A 13,530-nucleotide genomic window follows, 5' to 3' on the forward strand; every position below is an offset into this window, starting at 1 on the left:
TGTAATGTTGCCTGAAATAATGTGTTTCTCATTCAAATGAACATTTTACTTTTTCTTCTACGGGCAGCGGACAGTGAAGCAACAGCCCAGCTATGTTCAGAGCGGTGTTTGGAAACAAGAGAGGTGGAGGAGGCAAACGAGAAGGAAAAAAGAACCAGAAATATTCAGGTATGAAGAAAACCACTGAAACTAGCAGTAGTGTGGCGTGTATGTTTAACAATTATATTGCACCTTTGGGCATTTTTTTTTTTTTTTTTTTTTTAATGACCTTTATTGATTTTTTTTTTTTTAAATATTGGTATTTCTAGCCAATCTACTTTTTTTTTTTCCTTTGTCAAAAATATGTATATGGGCAAATATATCTTGTGTTGTACACGCTAGGTCTTGTATTATTTAACAGTAATATTCAGGTTCTCTTCTCTTGGGTGATTTAAGTAGAGCCATTTCAATTAGCCTAATTCATCAGTGCCTTCCGTCCTTCACACAGTGTCCCGCTGCTTGTATTTAAAGTGTGTCAGGCGAAGTTAGAGTGGGTTAAGCAAACATCCTGACCTACTAAACACGCCAAATCATAAGAATTTGTCAGTGGGTTTTACCTGAATTACATTAATCTGTGCACTTGGTATATGAGTGTTTACCTGCTGTAAACAAGGTGAATGTTTTATAGTGTTGTCAGTGAAAATCGAACTGAAAGAACAGTTTGGAACATTTTGCTGTTGTTTTACAGCTTGTTTGTTTTCACAGGCTGAAGTTGTCAACTTGCTGCAGCACAGAGGAGATTTCAGACTGCGCAGCTGAAATTTATGAACATAAGTAGAGCTCAGTATTAGAGCAACCATGTTGCTCATTAATATTTAATAATGTGCTGCACTGGGTAGCAGGAACAGAGAAGATGATAGAGAACTGTGTCAGTCTCATTAAAATGATATAGTGTGTTTACAGTAACGTCGGCATGTTTCTGATCATTTGCAGAGGGATGCTTCTTCTTGATTTTTTTCTTTAAAGCTGATCCTTAAAAAGCAATTAACTATCTACATTTTCAGAAATGGTACAACAGCATATATCATATGAATTTGTAATATAAGGTTGTTCCTTGTTTGGCCCATAGTAAAATCCAACTGCTTTAAGGTAGAAGGGAGAAAAAAAAAAGAATCATATTACAGTTCAAACTACAGCCGTCATGTACAATCACAATAAGTGGGAATAAGGTCTCTGTTATCACACGGCTTTTTGATTTTTCACGTTTGTTTGAAGACACATGATCAGACTTGATGGACATGAAAATAATTGAAATATTGAACAGAAATATATCAAGTGTAGCCTGTTTCATGTGATCCCATTCCTTAAAATAGATGTTCTGCCATTGCCAACTTTCCATTACCTCATTCAGCAATATGCCTCCAAGACAAGAAATGTTTGCTCACTCGCAGCCTTATGTGTGACATATTTTATAGGCCACTGCTCACCCTGCGACATGTTAAATCTCACGTACAGCCACAGTTTTTCGGCTTTTGCTTCCGTCAACATCAACCCTCCTCTGTCTTTTCTCTACACTCTCCTGTCGACTCCTTGTAGATGGAGAGGTGTACACCCACAGCACCTTACAGAGGGGCAGCGGCCAGCGTGACACACACTTCCAGGACCACGACAGGGGCTACACCGAGAGGCCGCTAAAACTGCTGCGACTGACCAAGGGTGTCTCCATTTCTCTGCCGTCCTCCCCTCTTCTCCCTCGCCAGGCCGACATAGTTCCCTCCCAGTCGTGCATGAAGTTCCCAGGTGGGTTAAAATGAGATAATCAAAACAAAAGCGTGGCCCCAGTGCGTGCAGCTGAGAATGACAAGGAGCTGTGCAGCAGGGAATAGCTGCAAAAATAGCTGAATGCTTTCATGAGTTTGCCTTGATTAGCAGAGAGCTTCTGTGTATTCAGCTGTTCCATGCATGTGACAGAAAATACGAGAGCATACAGACTGGGCCTCCAGGGCCCGAAAACATGTGACAGATTGTGAGAGTAAATAATTGAGCAAGATAATTTAAGCCAAGGAACCCCTATTAGGTAGGTCAATTTGGAGATATTATTTTAGTTTGGATCATTTAGTTGGGAAATATTTAGTGAAGTTGTGATTAAAGACAAAATACCAATGAAATGGTAGCAGATGCAGCCAGGAAAGTGTTTCATGATACTTTTATCTACACAAATAGTTGTGAATTGGGATGCAGTCGTTGGCCAACAATCTAAATCCTGCAGGAAATCATTGTCACATGACATTTCCTCCTCATGTTGCCATGTTTCATGTTGATTTCTGTCAACAACTGTCCAAAAAAAAACAAGAATAGCAAAAGAAAAAGCTTACAAAACAATTTAGTTACATGATTAAAAATGGCATCTGCTTCTATAAATATACAAGTATAATTTATTGCAAAATTTAACAGATGTCTCCTGTACCACTAAAAGCCCATTCTCAGTGTGTTCGCTGGAGACTTGAAGTTTTTATACCACTCATCACACAAACTAGTTGAGACAAAACCCTGCTTTTATGTACACTATTTAAACTCAGATTTAAGCTAAGCACAAAGAAACGTTCCCCCTTCAGCCAAACAGCTTTGTGTCAAATTCTGTCCTTAACACAATTCTGCAGTGAGGGTTAAGCATGATTACATTTTGAGTGGAAAGGGACTTTAATAAGCTCCTCTGATTTAATTTGAAAGCATCCTCTACTTAAAAAAATGGGTCAAATTTAGCATTTTCTCTGATGTACATATACTACATGCTCTATGAATATTAAATTCCACATGTTCTGTAGCCAATAAACTAATATACCATATGCAAGTTTGAGGAAATGTTAGATATATCAAAATGTAATTACTGGGATTTTCTTTTCTTTTTTTAAACGTTTTTTTACTCATTTAAGCCCTGCTGCATTTTTTTTGGATGAAAAAGAAACTTCATTTCTATTTGGGGTGCCTCACCTACAAAAAGCACTAGGTGGCAGTGTCCTGCTGCAAGTCCAGCCATTCAGAAAAAGGTGCTATTGCATTTCATTGCATGCAGCACTGCCTTGTTTTCCCTCAGTACGTTAAGCAAATACGACAAGGAAGATTAAAGCAAGTAAAAATGAATAGTGTCACTGGCTTTCGTTGGCTTTGGTGGTCATGCAAAATAAAACATTACGCTGAACGTTAGACCGCAGATCGTTTCCCGAGTCCATCAGCGTGCGTGAATCACAGCGAATAACCTTGAATGTAAAACAAATCAGCACATTTCAGTGTTCGCAAACATCTCCTCCTTGAATGATCTCCAGTCTTAAATCTGCGCTTCCAAGAACCCTGAGATGTTGCATAAATTGAGACACACCTACACACATCAGAGTGCACCGCTGTTCCTACTGCGCACACACACACACACACACACACACACACACACACACACACACATTAGCAGTGTTAATATATTATAGATAAACACCCAAGGTACAGGGAATATTGTACTGTTTACATGCATGGTCACACTGTACATTCTGCTGTATACTCCTGGGACACAATTCAAATTCTGCACCACAGATCTCAACTGGGGAGGTTTAATTTCTCTCTCTCTCTCTCTCTCTCTCTCTCTCTCTCTCTCTCTCACTTTCTTTCATATCCCTCCCTATCTCCACCCTCAATCCCTCCCTCCCTTCCTGCTCTCCCTCCCTCCCTCTCCCTTCTGCCTCTGCTGTGGCCGAAGGACGGGTAAGGAAGCTGGAGTATGTGGATGGCTCTTCCAGTGCAAGAGAACCTCTTGTCTTTGCCTCGTGCCGCGGCAAGACAGACCACAGAGGTGAGAACAGGAGCGTGCGGGTGTGTGTTTAGCATCATGAATGTTTTTTCAGGTATTGATCAGTGAACCTGGATAAGAATGACAATGGGGTAGAGGGGAGAGAATGAATGATGTGAGCTAGAAGTGAGAGTTTGTATTTTATCCAGAAGCATTTCCATTAAGTTTTTCCTTTCAGACGTATGTGGACAGTGGTGTCCGTGTGATATTCAGTTTGTTACTGAGAGCGGATTTGTTTTATCACAGTTTCTCCCGAGTCTTTGCTCTGACTTCTCTGCATGTCACTCGCACAGTTAAGGTTAGATTAATGCAATGATGTTGTAAATAGCCACATCTCCAGCAGCTTGCTTTGTGCTCCTGACCAGAGGGCTACCCTGAGGCTAAACAGATTTTATGAGGCATCTTCCATCCCGGTTGCCAGGCACCTCTCAGCTTCCCGTTTCCAATGGCAACAGCTAGGTGGTTTGATGAATAGTACTGGACATTCAGTGTGTCCTCATGTTACTCCAGATTGGATCTCAGTGCTCTGCTGACTAAATGCAAAGTTTTCTCTCCTCCCCCTCGCTGAAATGCTGAAATACACATCTTACCCAAGTCTTCAGAAGATTTTCAAGCAGTGAAAGAGTGTCAACAACGGCTGTAACTGGGGCATCTTACAAAACAGAAATGACCATGCTTGCCTCTCAAAATTGACCTTGATTCTCTCAAGGTTCGGCTTGTGTTTATGTATTGTGTTTGAATGTAAGAGCGATGTGATGTAGTACCTTTTAAAGGGAGAGAATGAGGCAGGAAGACAGAATGAGAAAGAATCAGCGGAGGGAGTGCGAAATGAATGTGATGTCTGAACGAAAAGATGTTTGTGAGGAGGAGTGAGCTGTTCCTGTAATCTGTGGTGTCCTGTCATCCTGTTTATATGCCTACTCAATATGCATGTTACTCAGCTGTTAACAGTCTATAGATGAGGTGTGAGAATGGAGGAATGTATTGCTCAGCTGAGATGTAAAAAGTGTTAAAGCCTTACTCTGCTGAGGTGAGCATGGACCTTAGAGGAGCAGGGGTTGGAGGTCAAGGCATCAGGGAGCCTTAAACAGTGATAAATGAATGCAGCACATGGCCTGTGTCAACCAATCGCTCCAGGAGCAACAGTGAAGGCAGAGCCGAGGCACTCCTTCTTTCTGCTCCAGAGTCGACACCGAGCTCATTGAAATTCACAATCCGTCTCTTAAGCGAGAGCACCTGGCAGGCGTGTGCACAGGCAAACTCACAACCTCACACAACCTCTTGCTGCTGCCTCAAAACCAGGGACTGGAAAGCCACTGTCTGTGCATTTATAATCAGTGCAGCTGGGGCAGCGCTGACCTGTGGATGCATAGATTTGTAGCAGTCCCCTGGCGATGCTGCTGGGCGGGAACCTCGTGAGCAAGCCGAGCTGAAACGGGGCCGTGAGTTTGATGGCGGTTTCATTTGGCCTGCTGTGTTTTCTTGTTGATTCCCGTGTCTTCAATGTGTGTATCTTCCAGACCTCCACGTGGAGCCCCAGCCTGGCTCCTCCCTCTCCACCCAGGAACTGATGACCAGACTATGCTTCTTATTGGGAGAAGCATCGCCCGGCACTGCTAGCTCTCCTATGGAGGACAGACGGGAAAAGAAGGTAGGACAGAGTATTGATTTACTCGCCACTTGCTGTCATGTCACATAAAAAGGTGATGGATGGTTTATGAAGCAACCTTTTTTTTTTTGCCATTAGATTGCCATCGGTTGTTCATTTTTTGTTTGTTTTTCTTTAAACATTTACATATTGCTACAGTTGTTATTTAAAATGCAGTTGTAGGCAGGGAAACATTGTGTTTAGTGCTGCGTTTAAACTGAGCTCTAAAAAGCCCCTCAGAAAAATGGATCTATATATAAATATTAGAGCATTATTAATTGTTTTGCTATGAGTCCGCAGGGTTCCATTTCTATATTCAGTGCCCTTTTAGGTTAACCCCTCTGCATGAAGAGTTATTGTAGGTGCTCATGTCTCTCTATCTCTATGCCTTTGCATTGCTCAGCCTTGGCCCATTTTCTCAGCCTCATTCCACCACCTGAGCTCCAGATTCAGTCAGTTTCACAGAGATAGTGAGCCTCATATGAGGAATGTGGGTTGTCCTGGCTAAGATAGATGAGGCTTTGGTATAAAGGGAATAACAGCGAGCTGTTTAAACTCTACTGCCTCGTCTCTCTTCAGTCTCTACGTTGCAGAAATGTTGCATCAGTATTGAAGAAACCTGAAATGCACGTGATCAAAAAAAAAGAAAAAAAAAAGGATAAGTAATATTCAAAAAAGAAGATAACATGCCTACTTCTTAAAAAAATGTCTTAAGATGTGAAAAGATTTTGATCCGTTTTCGATTATTTCACATTCATTGGTAAAAGGAAAAATACCATATACAATACCTAACATATGTATACAAGAAGTGTTTTTTTTCTCCTCTAAGAACATAATACAAAATAAAAATAAGTACACAAACAACAGCCTTGAAAAACACTTGAGACCTCTGACAATCTTTCATAGAATTTCATAAAATCATAATTCAGTGGAGAGCTAACATAGTTATATGTACTTGTTATTACGTATATATTTTCTTTACTCTTGAAAACTGGACTTCATAGTGGAAGTCAAAACATGTAATAACTGCTTTTGAAAAATAAAACAGCTTTTTTGTTTAACCTGGCTCTCAGCTTTGTAGATTTTTCCAACGAAAAATACTTATTGTGCTCAAAATCATTTTTGCTTTACTGCAAAAATTACTTTTGTAGTTGCTCCAATGTGCTATCCAAAAGCTAAAACATGTCCTTTTAACACAAACACACAGTGAAATGGAACCATCCCATTTCCTATAATGTGCATATACTGCAGTAACTTCAACTTGTGCCATCATGCAGACAGTCAGACGTTGTGTTCATTGGATTTTCTGTACTTTCATGTGTGTGATCTGTATACATCCTGGCACCTGTGGAATTTTTTTTTTTCACAATTTATCTTGTCTTTGTGAAATCCGCCCTGCGTGGAACAGCAGGATGTGTGGACAGTGAGTTAGTTTTGAGCACAACCAGCCGTCGTTATGAAAAACTGGGATGATGACAGGCAGGATGGAAATAACTGGAATTATCCCTTCAATTTCCATCTGCACGCACACTCAAACTTACTCAGTCAGTCGCATAAAACAGCGGGCATGAAGGCAAACACTGTCACGCAGAGAGAAGTACTGTTAAAAGGGTGACAACCAACACTGTTCATTTACTACAATGTTAAAAAAAAAAGAAAAGAAGAGTTCCACTTTTATATTTGTCCCCTATGTCTTTCACAGAGTTGATTAGTCCTTCTCTCTGTCTTTATATGTAGCTTAACCTCTTCTCACTCTTTCTGCCCTCTGTTTTTCAGTGTGATTCCTCTGCCCAGGGGGGGAGTCCCAGCTCCACTCTGACCTGCAGCACTACCTCCCCCTGTTCAGAGAGCCCCTCGTCCACCCTGAGCTCCAGTGCTGGAGGCCAGTCTTTGCCTCAGCCTTTACCCTTACCTTCTCCTCATGGCTCCAGCATCAGCCCCAGTGGAACCCTCTCCAGCCCTGGGCCCAGCCCGGCCCCTTGTCCTGCCTCTGGGCTGGTCACTGGGAGCAGCCCTGGGCCTCTGTCTCAAAGCCCCACCTCCACCCTGGAGAGCAAGGACAGTGGGATTATAGGTGAGAGCTGCTGCTGGGTTTCTTTTAGAAATCCTGGTCAGGTTTTCAAATAGTATCTGTCCACATTACATGATTGGTTTTTTTTTTACACTAAGTGAAGTGTGTCCAATAAAGAAGCCTAGCCATGCATCACTAGAAAACAAAAAGTGAATTAAACAAACACCACTGGCCTATTCAACTCGATATAGAACCATATATCTTATGAGAAAGCCTAAACCTGACTTAACAAAGTTGCCACACCTTCTTACATGCTGACAGGAAGTTGGATGCAACATCACTTAATTTTGGGTCTTTGTCAAATGTTAACCCGTACCCCACAGCTAGTTTCACTACGTTGTCTGTGCCACTTCAGCCTTAAGGCTTCGGCTCCATCCTGTCAAAACTGGGACACTGCTGTCTTTGTTGCTTATGGGTCTGATTCTCCCAAAATAGGACACTTTTTTCTCCTTAAATAGACTTTGTATTTATAGTTGAATACAAAAGGGCAAAGTTTTAAGTTCATGTTTGATAAAACTGTTTGATGTATTTTATTATTGACTGAGTAAAGGTGTTTTGTTAAAGGTGCAGCCATTGCTTCAGTTGTTTTTGTTCAGAAATATTATTCAGTTTTCTTGTTTCTTGTTAACCACCATTTTTTGTTGTTGCACTCCTCAGCAACCATCACTAGTTCTTCTGAGAATGAGGAGCGCAGCGCCTCCAGTGAGTTTCCTACGAAGGACGAAGGCCCAGGGGGCGGTGCCGGTGTAATGGGCCATGCAAGCGAGGACCGGCATCCAGGGCCTACCAAGGACAATCTGACGGTCCAACCAGATGAGGCCTTACCTAGAACGGACATATTGGAGCTCAGGACTCCACCGGCCCCGAAAAGACCCCTCCCACAGCACCACATACACATCTCTTCCTCCCTTGTGATGCCTCGTCCAAACTCAGTGGCAGGTACAAATGTTTCTTTTTTTAATGTTTCATTCTCTTATTAAAGGGATAGTTTGATTTTAAGAGAGATTTTGGGGAAATACGTTGTCACTTTCTGGCTGAGATTTTGATGATTCAAAGGGAAGCCGTCACCCTTCAGCTTCGTAGAGAAATTGGCAACAGTGGAAAACATTTGTCCAAAGGGAATAAAGTACGCCTACCAGCACTATAGAAATTTCACCAATTAACACGTATTTCCTGGACTCTTGCCGTCACCTCGAGGTTGCTAGTCAACCAGTGGAGACTCCAGGAAGTCACTGTTCCCGGCCAAGAAATAGTCCCACGCATAACCCCCCCATCAAACCAGAACGTGTCATTTTTACACCTCCGTTCTTGTACACATTAAACAAATGAGACATAATTAATGAGCTGGTGAGTGACTTACTAAAGCTCATATCCTGTTGGATGAAGCAGGCTAATGAGAGTATGAATGTGACAGCTGTGACCTGGGTGATTAATTAATGGACCATTAATATTGACTGAATGCAAAATTGATCGTATTGATTGTTGACTTGATATTTTACAATTATTCACCCAATAGTGATGCATAATTAGCAAAAACCTGTGTGATGCAGAACTAAACTTCACTGCACCGTGCTCTACTTACCACTGAGGCTGGATACACAGTGAACAGTACCAGTTAAAGGTCCTGGGAGGCCTCCATTTGTCATAAAAATACGCCCCTCCCCACCCTTCTCCAGTCACGATCTTTGCTAGTGCACAAGGCTCTTTTTCTTCCCTTAGATGTCAGTTCATTTGTGGTGAGAGCAAAAGAAGAGATTCCCTAAAGAGCGGATTCACAGTAACGCCTGCCAGTTCCTTCTGTCAGCTGGTGCTTTCATTTAGGCACTCTTGATGAAATTCAGAATAAAGATGAAGGGAGCCACATGTAGCTGCCAGAATTTAACTACACATTAAAGATTAGGCCATAGACTAACAGCATATATGCACATTATGATGCACATTATAAGACAAGATCAAATTGAAATTTATTCCTGGATGAAAAATGTATTTTTAAAAGCATGTGTATTTTCAGTCTACAACTGGAGAAAGATAAGAACATATTGAACATGGATTTTATAAACACATACTCCAGTTCTTTAAGCTTTTTTTTTTTTTTAACACGAATGCAATCTTAGAAAATGTATGATGCATCATGGATAATGAAAATGTAGTCTATACATTAGCGTATGCTAAACAGCAACAGTAAACAGCGGTAGAACATCGAGGGCAAACAAATGATGGCAGAATATGTAGATTACAGTCTGTGCATCGGCAATAGATGTGTCTATAGCAGATGTAGATGTGCAGGTTTGATTCTGCATAATTTTAAGTCCAAAATAGATGGAGGCTTGTCACTGTTCTCATCAATGTGCTCATGATTAGAATATGTGGAGGGGGTGGATGAGCCTGGATCCTGAGATAAATGCTGATTGTTGCGTGCGCGGGAACACAAAAGGTACTCCAAGACATATTGTAGAGTTAATACAAGTTGCCCGCTTCATCACCCCCACAGTGGACTGAGACTGGGGCCATTTTGTCAGGAAGCATTGTACGGTGTGATGGCCTTCATCTGAAAGGGTGCTTATAGTACTCAGCTGCATGTTGTCATTACATATTCCTGGTATGTAAAGCAGCTGGATTCCACCGTGTCTTTCAGCTTGGGTCTGAGATGCTGCAGTAGTAGCCTCCAAAAGTTGTTTATCATGCGAGAGGTCAGCGCCAGCGTCCTACAAAGGCACTGGAGCATCCTGGCTTTCATAGAGGAACAGTGATTTTCTGCAGTGGAGGGACGTTGTCGAAGTTAAATGAAATTAATGTCATACATTTTGAGGAATATGTTTATTTGCTTTCTGGAGGAGAGTTGGATGAAAATGTTTATTTCTATTCCAATATCAGGCTACAGCCAATAAACGGTTACGTTAGCTTGGCTAAAACACTGGAAACAACAAGCCTGGCTCTGTCTAAGGACTGGGCTATATGGCCAAAAGATTAAGTCTCAATTTTATTTTTCTTATTAAGTTCATCTTTCTTTTCTCTATAACTCGATAACTCAAAACAAAACAGGATTAGAAATCTCTCCCGAGTAGCTGGGGCTACAAATATGTGCAGGACAAACAAATGAAAATCAGTGCTTATCCTCATCCTTTTACATATTGTTACATAATGGTTTTTGTTGTTGTTGTTTTTACACGTTGTAAAGAAAAACATTAGGAGCAGTTGTGCAACAGCAACAAATAGCATATGAGCAAGGCAATGCTAACTCCACTAAATAAACGCAGCAGGGTTCATTGTGATTTTTTTTTTCAGTATCTTACTAAACTGCAGGAGTTTTGGCTGCGTAAATGAGTACCATGTCTTTCCCGATAAAATGCCAACTCTGTTGCCCTACCTTGTTCTATGTACAGCACCGGAGAGCAAGGAAGCTGACGTTAGCTGCTCTTTAGCTGGAATTGGGATGGGAGTTAGTGCAATAGGTGTCTCTGAGATCCAGATGCTGTATGTTTTTTTTTTGTTGTTTTCTGTGGTGTTGAACAGCTTTACAAAGCTTGGAGGTCTGTTTGGCACGTTTCTTTGCAAAACGGAGTCTTCCAAGTGTGTTTGCTGAGCTGCTTATAGTACACTGATGTCATGACTCCAGAGAACTCGTCTTTACTGCTCGTTGTTTACAGACAGCACCCGAGGCACATGTCCCCATTTCATGCAAAAATAAAGCGTTTCAATAAAATGAATTCAACGTGTCGCCCAGCCCTGTCCAAAGGTAACAGCATCTACCTACTGGCACCGCTGAAGATCACTGACTAACACGTTGTGTAATCTGAACATAATCCCAGGTGTAAAAATGATTTACATGGTGGGTTATGTTTCGGTCTCAGAATTAGAAGAAATAGTATCAAGATAATAGAGTAATAGAGATGTAACCCTCCTTAAAATGGCAAATTGTTCTTATACTTCTGCTTTTGGACATATAAAGGAAACCTAAATACATAACTTGAGCAAAAACAGTCAGGCTAGCTGCTTTTGCATATTTCCAGTGTTTTGCTGACCTAATCGAGTCGTAGCTGTGGCTTTAAGATGGCTTCTGACCACATTATATCAGCACAACAATAGATCAACCTGAAAGATTTAGGGCACTGGGACAGAAAGTGTGCGTCACTTATTGGAGACCACTGTACATTTGCATTGGTTAGTGTGAGATGGGATCAGCCGGAGGGACGAGCCAGAGAGGTAGGCCCTAATACACTCAACCCCACTGTGCTTGATGGTTTAACTGTCAATCAACTGGTCCTTATTCCTAGCCGTAATCCTAATGTCAACCGTAACCCTCCGGCAGTGGAACAACCAATCACAGGCAGAGCATCTCTCCCCTGATCTAATCTAACACAAGCCATTCACATTCTTGCTTCTGGAAGTCATACCCCGGCACTTCCCTCCTGATTACGTCACTCAGGTTGTGAAAGACAGCAGGCTGATTCGTCCAATACGGTGGAAATAATCTGAACCCGCCATTAATTTCAAGCACCGATAAGGGTGGCATCGATCTTCACATTTAACTGTCTGCCAGAGAGCAAATAAAGTCATTTTGTAAAAAGTAGGACTATTTCTTTAAAGCTGAACAGGTTCTCTTGAATGGGTGCTTGATGGGCTGCTCTGGTTTTAAGTGTTTAAGTGATGCTATCAGGGATGCTGGGGGCCGGGGCTGCAGAGTTGACCTTTAAAAGTGATGAAGGATCAACAGGAGCCGTAGGGTGATCATCGACTCCGACATCAGCAGGGAACATGAAGGTGGGCAGTGAGTGTGGGAGAGGTTGGACTGTCAACAGTGGAGGGATGAGCTGTCCTTGTGTCCCTGTGTCTGACTGGTTGAAAACATGTTTTAACTCTTGGTCCGCTCAGCCATTTGGCCCGGCTGTCTTTAGCCAGCAATCTTTCTCATCCCACTCCACACCTCCTTCACACTGCTGCAGACTGCACTCCATCCTCTCACTGTGGATGTTCCTTCAATCCTCAATTCTCCACTCCTGTTGCTGCTTGACAATTACAGTAATGCCATGCATGTCCCTGGTCCTAAAAGCACTATTCCACCTGTTGAAAAGGGGATTCATGTTTTCAGTGTTGCACAGTATATTATTTTCTCGTCCCCAATCCATTTTATTCCATCGTAATTGCAGTGGAACCGATTTGCCTTGCACCGGGGAGTCTGCAGGGTATTCCACAGAGCAGGCTCCATGTGCACTTCACAACCCTGTAAATTAGAATATTTACAGGCCTCGGTAGCTTTCAGCCACACTCTGTTTTACTCTCCCAATGCGCGATGATGATGATGATGATGATGATAATGATGATGGACACGTGGAGCTAGTAGATGTATCAGGATATGATCCGATCAGCCAAAGTGTGAACTCAGTTGGCTGGAGTATTTTCAAAAAGCGAACTTGAACGCCATCTTTCTCACTGTTCTAAAATAAAGAGGTAATCCATCTTTACACTATGTAGAAATGTGAAACATTAAGAGGGCACAAAGAGGATTGCTTGAGGATGTCATTGGCCAGCATCTTCAGGCTGCTTTAAATTGCTGCTTTAAGGCTTTAAGATCAGATACTGTGTTTGTGCTGCAGATCTCTCAGATGCTGAGATTACATTAACATGTACAATAGATGTGAAGCCACTTTCTTGTTCACTGTCTGTTTCATTCATCTATCTCCAGCATTTTGAAGTGCAGCGTGACCTTTTTTTTTTTTTTTCCCAATCCCACTCTGAAGGGATTAGAGCGCCGTAATGCAAGATTTTCAGATTTTACAGGGGATTTTTTTTAATATATATTTATTTTATACCAATGATGAAGACCAATACCCATAGATGAATGACATGAACCCATCTACTACTAAATAAAAACAAAGTCTTATAATAACAAAATGTTTCTAGGTAGCTTGAGCTTCTTTTGTTCGTAATACTATACTGAATATTTTAATACTAATTCTATTTACTGGTCGATCTAGATGCATCCCTCCATACAGATAA

The 13,530-nt window shown here is 41.6% G+C and overlaps 1 protein-coding gene across 1 annotated transcript in view; it reads left to right on the forward strand.

The window, feature by feature from the left end:
- The window catches only part of LOC138620550 (protein TANC1-like), a 37,802-nt gene that overhangs the window by 273 nt on the left and 23,999 nt on the right, over positions 1-13,530 (forward strand). The window contains exons 2-7 of the mRNA XM_069697864.1: positions 68-168; positions 1,576-1,779; positions 3,725-3,817; positions 5,335-5,465; positions 7,239-7,536; positions 8,191-8,472. Of these exons, the coding sequence (XP_069553965.1) occupies positions 93-168; positions 1,576-1,779; positions 3,725-3,817; positions 5,335-5,465; positions 7,239-7,536; positions 8,191-8,472 (1,084 nt within the window). The 5' untranslated portion in view covers positions 68-92. The remainder of the gene's footprint in view (positions 1-67; positions 169-1,575; positions 1,780-3,724; positions 3,818-5,334; positions 5,466-7,238; positions 7,537-8,190; positions 8,473-13,530) is intronic.

The sequence above is a fragment of the Brachyistius frenatus genome, unplaced genomic scaffold, assembly GCF_029030835.1.
Source record: "Brachyistius frenatus isolate BFR_SWC_R1_liver_20210118 unplaced genomic scaffold, ASM2903083v1 Contig_24, whole genome shotgun sequence".
Lineage (NCBI taxonomy): Eukaryota > Metazoa > Chordata > Actinopteri > Embiotocidae > Brachyistius > Brachyistius frenatus.